General features: G+C 48.6%; 1 protein-coding gene across 2 annotated transcripts in view; it reads right to left on the reverse strand.

Annotated features, from left to right (window-relative positions):
- OPHN1 (oligophrenin 1) overlaps positions 1–13,124 on the reverse strand; it is a 151,637-nt gene that overhangs the window by 2,816 nt on the left and 135,697 nt on the right. For both annotated transcript variants that reach the window (XM_087727628.1, XM_087727627.1), the window contains exons 21-22: positions 2,445–2,610; positions 1,741–1,791 (exon numbers count right to left, since the gene is read on the reverse strand). In XM_087727628.1, coding sequence (XP_087583754.1) covers positions 1,741–1,791; positions 2,445–2,610 — 217 coding nt within the window. The remainder of the gene's footprint in view (positions 1–1,740; positions 1,792–2,444; positions 2,611–13,124) is intronic.

Here is a 13,124-nt window from a genome sequence, read left to right on the forward strand (position 1 = left end):
CTCATTTCCCCTCATTCACAGAAACCCCATCTCTGTCAGCTCAACCCACCCACAGGGACTGGTAATACAGCACCCTAATATATTCAATGCTGAAAAACAATGCCTGGAATTTTAGGATATTTGCAAAGGTCAGGATGCTGCAAGAGATTGGAGGCTCAAGCTTGCAAGATTCAGCAATTCCAATTGACTATCAAACAATTGATAAGAATTATTTTATAACTCATGATTAAAATACTGCTGACCCTGAGCCTGCAATGCCAACTTCAATGACTCTTCCTGCCCAGGAGATGAAGGATTTGGGCGATAGGAAAGGGGGGTTATGGCGGTTCAAGAGGCCAGCTGTCCAGCACAGGAAATCAGAAGCTGGAGCAATTCAAATGAACTCAAGCTTTGTTGCATGCTCACAGGATCTATAAGAATCTAACTATCAAAGCAAAGTGGTGGTGGATAAGGGTCAACGGAATTCAAGATGGGTTTGGACTTCGATCTTTTGTGGGCACAGAGGGACTCGAGACTGGTGAAGCACTTGACCCCCTCCCTCAGGCTCAGCTTGATCATTTCCTCTATCAGTCAGAAAGACAAAAAGAGCCCTGAAAAGAGTGGTGGGTTCCTACCGGTTCGGCCTGGTTCAGCCGAACAGATAGTGGCATGCCGGCTTGGGTTGTAGAACCGGCAGAGACCCAGTCTGGCCACATCTCCGAACCAGTTCCCCAGACACCGTTGCCATCTTGTTCTTGAGTTTTGCGCATGCACAGAACAATTTCTATTGACCTGCACATGGGCACGCAACACGCATCCAGCATGCCCACGAGCGAGCCGACAGTAACACTGGCTAAAACCCACCCCTGTCTGAAAAGCTCTGCTATTGCCAAGCCAAGCAACCCTCAAGGCCCTCAGGGGTCAGTGGGACACTTTATGGGGCAGAATTTGGCAGGCCTTTTTTTTGTAATAGTAATTTTATTCCCAAGGTACCTAATAGCTGAAGAGTAATTAACAAGCCATTTTGAAAAATGATTAGGAAAGGAAGTATTTGAGGTGCCAACTGTGATTTGAGCAAGGTTCCCTCATTCCCCAGAGCTGTAAACCCACTGGAGACCTTGCAGTTTTACAGTCTCCTAGCTGGGAGCAACTGTCTGGAGCAGTTGTGGGTAATCTCAAGGCCTCTCCTTGTCCTACTCGCTGGCTCTTCATTCTTCTGCAGTCATTGGCTCCACTCTCAACTGAGCCATCTTCAGTTCCCCATCTCTTCCCCAGAAATCTCACAAAACATCTGCCAGTCTTTTCTACTCTCAGGCATCTGGAAAGCACCTCTCTATGAAGAGGGGATGTATTTGGGATAAATGTCCCAACCATCCATGGCAGGGGTAAAATTCAGCAGGTTCTGGAGAACTGGTAGCAGAAACTTTGAGTAGTTTGGAGAACTGGCAAATGTCACCTCTGACTGGACTCTGACTGGAGGTCTGGAGTGGGGAGGGAATGGAGATTTTGCAGTACCCTTCCCCTGAAGTGGGAAAGGAATGGGGATTTTGCAATATCCTTCCCCTGGAGTGGGGAGGGAATGGAGACTTTATCGTATCCTTCCCCTACCGTGCCCATCAGGCTAGGCCCACAGAACCGGTAGTAAAAAAAAAAAAATTGAATTTCACCACTGATCCATGGGCAAAATCTGAAGACTGCATGATTCACCAGCTTTTCAGAATGCCAACCATGTGTCTCAAGGCAAACCTTTCCTGCTCTTACCTTGTTCTCCTGAAGGAAGCTGTCTCAAAGAACTTTGCCCTGGACGCCACCCTGAAAAGCAAGCAGCACAAACAGCCTCTTTACTTTGTGGTAGCAATATAGCTGTTCAGTCAAAAAGAGCCTGAGATCAAGGAAGCAAATTTCCATTAACTGAAGCTGGACAGATAGAAAGAGATGAGAGAACACAAGTATGTACCTAGGTTTCTAGTTCTTATGACTGCCAAATTCTGCTTGGAAGTATAAAGGGCAGTGTTTAACAAGTCCTCAGAAGCTGTTGTATATAATCAGGGATAAAGATATACAAAACTCATGTAAGTCTCCACTATAATAACAGAAGTTGCAGTTCAGCTGACAGAAGTAGGAGAACTGGAGAGGACCAGCCTGTCCTCAGTTATAGAAACCTCTATAACCTTTATAGAAACCTCTATTTATAGAAATTCCCGCTACCAGTTCTCTCTCCTGGAGAACCGGTAACAGAAATTTTGAGTAACTCAGAGAACCGGCAAATACCACCTCTGGCTGATCCCAGAGTGGGGTGGGAATGGAGATTTTGCAGTATCCTTCCCCTGGATTGGGGAGGAAATGGGGATTTTGCAATATCCTTCCCCTGGAGTTCCCCAGCCAAAATGGCAATCATTGGGGGTTGGGGCAGGAGAGTTGCCATCTGACTCAGCTGGAAGGCTGGACCCTCTGCCCCTACTCACACTGAAGAGGGGGCTTCTGCTGCTGTTCCCACCGCCAGGTCTGCCTTGGCCTCCACCTTCTGTGGCACAGGAGCTTTGCAGGGAGGATCTGGGGGTCGCATTGGGGGTCGCGTGATGACTGGTTTCTCTCCAGGAAGCCGTGCTTTAGTGAAGCTTTCATATTCACCTGGGGTGAAAAAATATTAACCGAAATGCAGGAAATAAATATGCAGACAGCCACAAAAGAGCAGTCATCAATAGTTTCTAAAAAAGAGGCACAACCCAGTATCCTAGATTTCCCTAAGGGAAAAAAAAGTGAATATTGGTGATAAGGAGATTCAATTCTTAGGGGAACAGAAACTGTAGTCTGCAGAACGAACAGCCCATCTTGGGAGGAATACTGTCTCCCTGGAGCAAAAATCAAAGATGTAACTGAGAACCTTCCTACAGGATTACTACCCCTTTCTTCCCCTACACATGGGGACTAATGGCACAACAATGAATCTGAAACAGTAACAAAATATTACCAACAGCTAGGGAAGAAAGTTAAAGAATTAGGAGCTCAAGTAGTGTTTTCAGCTATACTTCCAACAAAAGGTCAACTTCCAATGAGGGAGCAAAGGATTTTAGAAATGAACCACTGGCTTAAAAACAGCTGCTGTCAGGAGAACTTTTGCTTTCTAGACCCTGGTCTACATTACCTACATCAGGAGTGTCCAAACCTGGGAACTTGTGGACTTAAACTCCTAGAATTCCCCAACCAGCATGTTGTTGTCAGCATGAGTTGAAGTCCACAAGTCTTAAAGTTCCCAAGTTTGGACACCCCTGACCTACACGAAGGGCTACTGACAAGGGCTATTGTGAACCTCACAGGAACTGGAAAGAATATATTCGGATAACAACTGGCTTTTCTTATCAGAAGGGCTTTAAACTAAAATTGAGGGGGAACCCTAATGCCAAGCAAAAACTATTAGTTGACCATAAGGAGGTAGGGAGGAGGAGGAAGAAGAAGAAGAAGAAGAGGAGGAGGGGGGGGAAGGGGAAGAAGAAGAGGAGGAGGGGGGAAGGGGAAGAAGGAGGAGGAGGAGGAGGAGGAGGAGGAGGAGGAGGAGGAGGAGGAGAAGGAGAAGGAGAAGAAGAAGAAGAAGAAGAAGAAGAAGAAGAAGAAGAAGAAGAAGAAGAAGAAGAAGAAGAAGAAGAAGAAGAAGAAGAAGACAATGAAGTAGAGAGTGATGGGAAGGATGGAAATCTCAGTCACACAGTATGAGATATAAGAAACACACCCAAGGCCCATAAAGGACAGAAATGACACTCAAAGTTTAGGGAACCAACAGTGTAAACCTGAAGTATTAGTGCATGAAGGCAGAAATCATATAGCTGCCATTACTGAAACTTGGTGGGATGAATCTTTTAACTGGAATGTACTGATAGGATACAAACATGTGCGAGGCAAATGGCCGCTGTCTTCTTCTCTCCGGTCTGGGTGAGCGGAAAACACCTAAAAAATACTAACAACCCGGCTCGAGACTATGCAGGAGGGAGCCCCAGCGAGAGAGCGACATTTGGGGTACCTGGACCATCGCTGGACCATCGTTTGTTTGGGGAGTTGTCGCGACGGGGCGGCCTCTGGACCAGGAAGTCACCCGCAGCATTTCTGAGAGCGTTCGGCGGCATAAACCAGGATCGTGGCGGCGGCGCGCTGGCGGCGCCGTCTTTGGAGGCTTCTTTTTACAACCTTAGCCCCGTCCCCTCCGTCGACTACGAGGAGCCTTGGAAGGTGCTTAGCAGCTGTGACTCTAATTCTGGGGAGGTGGTAGGTGATTTGAAACGGCGCTGGACGAAGCTGGGCAGTCGGCTTGCTTGCTGCGACCGCTGCCTCTTTAAGCGCCCCCCCCCTGTTCTATCGGCTCTACTGGCTTGCGAAACGCGGCGCCCCCGGCTCCTTTTAACAATCTTTGTTTGCTCTCCTATGCTACACGAACTTCAGACTATCCCAGAGAAGGGGCTGGCTTGGCAGAATATTGGGCGAGGTTGGGGAGTTGTTTGTGCTGTCTCCGTGACCCCTCTTGGACGCCCCCCCCTTCGCCCCATTTGAACTGGCCTTCCCCTTGGTGTAGCTGGTCCTGTGTGATTTTTCCACAGCTTCGGGGCCTCTCTGCCACCTGGCCCCCTTTATTTATAGTAGCTGGATGCCTGGACCTGCAATCTGGTCACCTTGTGGGTTTATTATCATCTATGGAGGCCCAGAGACGTTATCTCAGCCCTTTCAGAGGAAACCCTTCTGGCTTAGGGCACAGTTTCTGGGACGTGGAGGAAGGGAGAGGGACAGAATACCCCTCTCTGGACTGCTCCCCCCCATTGAACTGCTCCCCCCCATTGAACTCAATGAACTCTTGCCAGAACTCCCACCGGACTTGTAGAGGAGAAGACTAAGACAATTAAGACCTTATACAAGCCTTATACGCTTTTTGCACATTGCGCAATTTTTAATTTTTAATTTTTAATTTAAAATTTTTATTTTAAATTGGTATGATGAGTGTATGTGATTGCATGTGACTGAGTGAAAGCGCCCACTTTTATTACCCTATATTGTTGTATTCGTGTGTTTTAATTATCACGTGGGGACTGTTTGAGTGAACGAATGAGTGTGTCTGATTCGGAGGGCCTGATCGGGAATGCGGGAGCTGTAGGTGTGGTTGGGGGAACCACGGACACGGGAGTGGGTCGGAGCATTACGGTCATAACGGGGAGGGGCAGATATGGCGGGGACTTTAGGGCTGGCCATTACCGGGGAAGGAGGGTTCGCTATGTTACAGCGATCCCTCCTTCCGGCCCTATAGGTCCCACTCCGAGGCCAGATGGCGCGAGTAGTCAGGACCCTGGTCTCCGGCTGTTGTCGCTAAATGCCAGGTCTGTTGTTCACAAGGCTCCCCTCGTCCGGGACTTAATTTTAGACGAGGGGGCAGACCTGGCATGTATTACTGAAACCTGGCTGGGCCCGGAGGGAGGAGTCCCCCTCGTAGAGATGTGCCCAGAAGGATTTCAGGTGCTTCATCAGCCGAGAGCTCAGGGAAGGGGTGGGGGTGTGGCTATCGTTATTCGGGAGTCTTTGGTTCCTCGTAGGATCCCTGCTCCGGAGCTTGTCGGGTGTGAGTGCCTGCTGGTGAGGTTGGACCTTAAGGGTCAAGTGGGTCTGCTGCTAACGTACCTGCCTCCCAACAGCGTTGCAGCAGCCCTCCCCTCGCTCCTCGAGTTGGTAGCCGAGCTGGCAGTTGAGTTCCCCAGGCTTATGGTCCTGGGGGATTTCAATTTGCCTACGCTCGGTGAACACTCGGATGGGGCGCAGGAGTTCATGGCCTCCATGACAGCCATGGGCTTGACCCAGATAATTCAGGGCCCAACCCACTCTGCGGGTCACACGCTCGACCTCGTATTCCTCTCGGAGCAGTGGACTTGTGATCTTGGTCTGAGGGGTAATGAGATCATACCCCTGTCGTGGTCAGACCACTGCCTACTGAGGCTTGACTTCCGAAGACCAAACCCCCACTGTAGGGAGGAGGAACCGACCAAGTGGTTCCGCCCCAGGCGACTTATGGACCCTTTGAGGTTCCAGACGGAGCTTGGGGTTATTCCTGATACTCTCGCCCACAGTCCGGTAGAGACTCTGGCTGCCGCCTGGCATTCGGCAGCATCGGAGACCCTCGACCGGATTGCGCCACTACGGCCCCTCCGAGGCGGCGGATCCCGGAGGCCTCCTTGGTTCACCGAGGAGCTCCGGGAGAGGAAGCGCCGGAGGAGACGCCTAGAGCACTTGTGGAGGTCCGATAAATCCGAACCGAACCGAGCACTCTTAACAACCTGCACCAAGGATTACATCAGGGCACTTAGGGCAGCAAAGAGATCTTATATTGCCACCTTGGTTGCGTCCGCCGAGTCTCGTCCAGCCGCCCTGTTTAGGATAACCCGCTCCCTCTTAAATAAGAGGGATACGGGGGACCCCTTGCAGGGTAGGGCTGAGGATTATGCCCAGTTCTTGGCGGACAAAGTTGCTCGGTTTCGGTCGGATTTGGACTCCACCTTTGCAGAGCCAGCCGAGGCACGAGAGGACGAGTTGGTTGACCATCGCTGGGTTGAGTTTCAGGATGTTACTTCTGGGGACGTGGACAAGGCCATGAGGGCTGTGAGTGCCTCCACCTGTGTACTGGACCCGTGTCCCTCCTGGCTGGTTGCTAACAGCGGGGAGGTGACACGGGGCTGGATCCAAGCGGTTATTACCGCCTCACTTCGGGAGGGGCACTTCCCCGCCGCACTTAAAACGGCGGTGGTGAGACCCCTCCTGAAGAAACCATCTTTGGATCCAGCCATACTTAACAACTATCGTCCAGTCTCCAACCTCCCCTTCATTGGGAAGGTTGTTGAGAAGGTGGTGGCCTACCAGCTCCAACGGTCCTTGGAGGAAGCCGATTACCTGGACCCCTTCCAGTCCGGCTTCAGACCTGGTTACAGCACAGAAACCGCTTTGGTCGCATTGACCGATGATCTCTGGAGAGCCAGGGATGGAGGCTACGCCTCCATCTTGGTTCTCCTCGACCTCTCAGCGGCTTTCGATACCATCGACCATGGTATCCTTCTGCGACGACTGCGGGAGGTGGGGGTGGGAGGCACCGTTTTACGGTGGTTCTCCTCCTACCTCTCGGACAGGTCGCAGTCGGTGTTGGTCGGGGGTCAGAGATCGACCACGAGGCCCCTATCATATGGGGTGCCGCAGGGGTCGGTCCTGTCCCCCGTACTATTTAACATCTACATGAAACCGCTGGGCGAGATCATTCGGAGGCACGGGATAAGATACCACCAATACGCGGACGATACGCAGCTGTATCTGTCCGCCCCGTGCCAACTCAATGAAGCGGTGGACGTGATGAACCGGGGTCTTGAAGCCGTTAGGGACTGGATGCGGGCTAACAAGCTTGTACTCAACCCAGAAAAGACCGAGTGGCTGTTGTGTTTCCCTCCCAAAAATTTGGCTAGTGTACCAACGATCAGGCTGGGGGGTCAAAATTTACACCCCTCAGACAGGGTTCGCAACTTGGGAGTCCTCCTGGATCCACAGCTGACTTTTGATCACCACCTGTCGGCTGTGACCAGGGGGGCATTTGCCCAGGTTCGCCTGGTGCGCCAGTTGCGACCCTACCTGAATCGGGAGGCTCTCACAACAGTCACTCGCGCCCTCGTGACCTCTAGGCTGGAATACTGCAATGTGCTCTACATGGGGCTGCCCTTGAGGAGCATTCGGCGGCTTCAGCTAGTCCAGAATGCGGCCGCGCGAGTGATCGTGGGTGCACCTCGGTTCGCCCACATAACACCTATCCTCCGCGAGCTGCACTGGCTACCTGTTGGCCTCCGTGTGCACTTCAAGGTGCTTCTTACTACCTATAAAGCCCTTCATGGTAGTGGATCTGCGTACTTGGGAGACCGCCTTCTGCCAATTACCTCCTCTCGACCCATAAGATCCCACAGATTAGGCCTCCTCCGAGTGCCATCTGCCAGCCAGTGTCGGCTGGCAACTACGCGGAGGAGAGCCTTTTCTGTAGCAGCTCCGACCCTCTGGAACGATCTCCCCGTGGAGATTCGTACCCTCACCACCCTTCAGACCTTCCGCACAGCCCTCAAGATCTGGCTATCCCGCCAGGCCTGGGGGTAAAGACCATAGTTTGCCCCCGCCCGAATATTGAATGAATGTTGTTTGATCTTAGTTATATATTGTATTTTTATGTTATTGTATGTCTTCCCCTCCCATAAGTTGTTAGCCGCCCTGAGTCCCCTCAGGGAAAAGGGCGGCCTATAAATAAACGCAACCAACCTACCAACCTACCAAACTGTTCAAAAGAAACAGACTTAACAAAAGAGGGGGTAGAGTTGCATTGTATATAAAAGATCATTACATTTCTACAGAAATTCATAAAACCAAGGATATCTTTGGAGATTCCTAATCATCCAAGTCCTGGTTGTCCCAAAAATGCTTTTTTCAAGAGGCAACTGGACTTTCTGGTTTATCTTTGAAGACATTTCACTTCTCATCCAAGAAGCTTCTTCAGCTCTGACTAGATGGTGGGGAATGGAAGGATTTATATTCCTTGCAGACAGTTGATCATTTGCATCCTTTTAGAGGGATGTTGAGGCCGTTTGGAGGTTTTCCTGTGTCCTCGGGGTCACCTGAGTGGTGCAAATGGGTGTGGAGATGCAAGGGCAGAAAACATCCAGCAAAAAGCACAGCTCCACAACACAGTCCTTTCAGCAGCTCCAAGAAGGATCCACACCCATAAAATCCTTCTATTCCCCAGCATCTGCAAGGAATATAAATCTATAAATATAACTTATCAAATTTGCAGATGGCATTAAGCTGTCAGGAATAGCCAACACCCAGAAGACAAGAGCAGGATCCAAATAGACTTCAACAATGAGTCCTATCCAATAACATGGAATGGAATGTGGGAAAAAACAAGGTTTTATACCTAGGCAGGAAAAACCAAAGGTATAAGTACAGATTAGGCGAAATCTGGCTCAAAACCAATAACTGTGAGAGGGACCTTGGAGTCTTAGTGGACAGTCACTTAAACAGGAGCCAGACGTGTGCGGCGGCAGTCCAAAAACACTAATACAATCCTTGGTTGTATAAACAGAGGCATAGAATCAAAATCACATGAAGTATTAGTACCGCTTTGTAAATCTTTAGTAAAACCACACCTGGAATGCTGCATCCAGTTTTGGAAAAAGTGCAAAGAGCAACTTTGATGATTAAAGGCCTAGAGACAAAAAACATATGAAGAACAGTTGCAGCAATTGAGTTTGGCTAGTTTAGAGAAAAGAAGGACCAGGGGTGACATGATAGCAATATTCCAGTCTTTGAGGGTTTGCCACAAAGAGGAGGGGGTCAACCTATTCTTCAAAGCACCGGAGGGCAGGACAAGAAACAATGGTTGGAAACTAACCAAAAAGAGAAGCAGTCTCGTATTAAGGAGAAACTTCCTAACAATGAGGACAATTAACCAGTGGAACAGCTTGCCTCCAGAAGTTGTGGGTGCTCCATCACTGGGGGTTTTTTAAGAAGAGACTGGATAGTCAATTGTCTGAAATGGTATAGGGTCATGATGGAAAACCTATGCCACAGGGGGCACCCCGAACCCTCCCTGTGGGCACGCCAGTTGTCACTCCAGCCCAGCTCCACTGTGCATGTGTGTGTGCCTCCCGCCAACCAGCTGGTCTTTGGGTCTCTGATGGGCATGCGTAGGGAAGCAGGGCACATGTGCAGGAGTGCTTGCATTGCATTTTGGGGGGCTGTGCGCTTGCGCATGGACCCCCCCACATGTGTTTTGGCCCTGGAAGGCCTCCTGCACTACCCTGGAAGCCAAAACGGGACATGTGATGCCTTTCGTGCCCCGTTGTGGATTTGGAAAGCGTCCTGCATCAACCTGGAAGCCAAAGTTGATGGGTGGGGCGCATGAATGGGGGTAAGGTGCATGCACGGGGGGGTGCTGCTCATATTTTGGGGTTGCATGCACACTTTGAGCACTTAACCTGAAAAAGGTTAGCCATCACTGGTATAGGGTCTCCTGCTTGAGCAGGGAGTCAGACTAGAGGATCTCCAAGGTTCCTTCCAATTCTATTCGGATTCTAATGGGAAAAGTATAAGCCCCTTGCTTAGAGCCATTTTCCAATCCTACATGTGACCCAAGGCAAGGAAGAAACCAAGGAGCAGCTGATCAAAAATTCCATTTTGAAAAGAACACTTTAAATATTGTTTGAAATGTGCCAACTGACTGAAATGATGTCTCACTGCAGCTGCCTGAATTACTTGCCATCAGAAAGCAGAACGAGTTCTAATAACAATTGTACAGTGGCCGGCAACAGAAAGATTGGGAATGCTACCAGGTACAAAATAAATCCTGTTGTGTGGCGGAGCTGCAGAATACAGAAATGCAAACAAACAAAATTAGTGCTGGAGCTACATTATATTCTCAATCCAAACTATGAACAATTTGCAATTGACTAACAGTTGAAAATAGATTGTGTGAATTTTTTTTAGTGCTCAGCATTTCAAGATAATTGAACAATTGTACATTGGAAGATTTTTAACGGTGGTAGAAATTCTACTCTGAGGAAGTTGAGAGGGCCACAAACATGCTCTCTATAGCTTTTCTTGACAATTTATCTTATGTTGGGGCATGATGACCATGGCTGTGGGTGGCTGTGATGAAACATCAAGATCTATGATGCAAATCATGTAGTTTACAACCACTTGATGAATGTGTGCGACTCCATCAGAGCTTGTATGAGATAAGCCATGTTCTGCTTAACCTACTTCTGCCATCTGTCTTAATGATGACACGCTGAGTTGGATGCTGTTTAATAGTTCCTACTTTGTTCTTCTTCGCTGCTCCTGCTGTTTTTATGATATTTTTACAGTGCTTTTTTATAGTTTGCAGTGATTTTTGTCCTTTTATTGTGCAATAATGATTTTGTGTTGGTACAATGGAAGTTTTCTGGTTATGGCTTTACCCTTGATGGCAGTTTGCACAGAATATTTGAAAGAAATAATGAAAATAAAAAAGAAGTAATTCTCCCCCCAAAAAAAATCTCGTGGAGAATGAAAAAAATGGGATCTAGTTACAACCTGAGTGTGTAATGTGACTAGTAGTTCCGGTGAGATTGTGAGAAATGGTGGGCAGCAGAGGTGGGTTCCTATTGGTTTGGACCGGTTCGGCCGAGTAGGTAGTAACTCAGCTGCCCACGCACCCAAACTGGTTCTATTGTTGGTGGCACTATCTTGATTTTTGCTTCTGCGCATGCGCAGAACAATCTTCATTGCAGAAATGTAATCCACCCCCCACCCCCTTTTCTAACATTCTGTGCATGCACACAACTTTTTTGAGGTGGATGCACAAATATGCGGAGCTGGGCCCTATCTAATAAAATGAACTTCAATGTAGAGAAAAGTAAAATCCTACACTTAGGTAAGAAAAACCAAAAATACACATATAAACCGGGAGAAACCAGGCTTAATAGCAGAGACTGTGAGAGGGATCTTGGAGTCTTAGTGGACAACCAGCTAAATAGGAGCCAGCAGGGTACAGCGGCAGCCGAAAAAGCCAAAACAGTTCTAGGCTCCATTAACAGAGGGATACAATCAAGATCAAGGGAGGTACTACAACCACTCTATAAAGCACCTAGAATACTGCATCCAGTTTTGGTCAACACACTATAAAAAAGATGTTGAGACTCTAGAAAAAGTGCAGAGGAGAGCAACTAGGATGATGAGGGGACTGGAGACTAAAACATATGAAGAACGGTTGCAGGAACTGGGCATGGCTAGTCTAGTGAAGAGAAGGACCAGGGGAGACAGGAGAGCAGTCTTCCAATATTTGAGCGGCTGCCACAGAGAGGAGGGGGGTCAAGCTATTTTCGAAAGCATCTGAAAGCCAGACAAGGAATCATGGATGGAAACTGACCTAGGAGAGATTCAACCTAGAAATAAGGAGAAATTTTCTGACAGAACAATCAACCCATGGAACAGAAGTTGCCTTCGAAAGTTGTGGGAGGTTCATCACTTGAGGCTTTCAAGAAGAGATTGGACTGCCATTTGTCAGAAATGGTGTAGGGTCTCCTACTTGAGCGAGGGCGGGGTGGACTAGAGGACCTATAAGGTCCCTTCCAACTCTTGATGATCTGTCTGACATTCATCCCTATGGCACAGACCAGCCATCATTTCACTGAAATTTCACACTGTAACACACAAATACAAATGCAACCAAATTCTTGTGGGATTCATAAACTTGTAAAATTTATGCCATCTAAAATATGAACTCCGGCGTTGGAGCTTTTGCAATGTGGCGTAAAGGGTGAGGAAGATGACCTTGACTGAGATAGATGAAGTCATTTACCAAAGCGGTGAGGAGAAAAACGTGGCTTAAGTCCACAAGAGTCAGTCAGTCGTTGGAAGTGCTCCAGCCAGACACCTCCCTATTTCATTGGGGGGGGGGGGCTGTACATAATTCATATGGGGAAGAGGCTCAACACAATCAGACCAGCAAGATTCTGTTACCGGAGTCATTTCAATAAAAGTAGTTTTAGCCTTCCTCTAGAGTTGATTTCCTGGTCTGGTCTAGCTTATAAGGCAGGCAAGAAAGAGAAGGTGGCACACAACTATGTGAAAGACACATAACAAGGAACCTTATAGTTGTATCAGTATTTTCTGTGCATATTGTCATGCAACATGACCAGAGGTGTATTCAGCAGTTTCTGACCAGTTCTGGAAAACTGGTAGTGAAAATTTTGAGTTCAGAGAATCAGCAAATACCACCTCTGGCTGGCCCTGCCCCCATCTATTCTCTGTCCCAGCTGATCGGGAGGGAATGGGGATTTTGCAGTACCCTTCCCCACCATGCCCATCAAGCCATGCCACAGAACCAATAGTATAAATTTTTGAATCCCACTATTGAACATGACAGGTGGGCAGACTGGCTGGGAAACTGTAGTTGGACACCTCGAGAAATGAAGAGCACATGTTAAACAATTCAAGGTGTTGGTTATCACCTTGAAAGCTCTTCATGGCAAGAGTCCAGGTTACTTCAGGAACCATCTCATTCCACTGGGAGTGGTCCACCCCACCCATGCTGGCAGAGGTGACATGCCCTGGGCTTCATC

Source organism: Thamnophis sirtalis, unplaced genomic scaffold (assembly GCF_051295495.1).
Source record: "Thamnophis sirtalis isolate CommonGarterSnake01/CBP01778 unplaced genomic scaffold, rThaSir2_p1.2 scaffold_13, whole genome shotgun sequence".
NCBI lineage: Eukaryota > Metazoa > Chordata > Lepidosauria > Squamata > Natricidae > Thamnophis > Thamnophis sirtalis.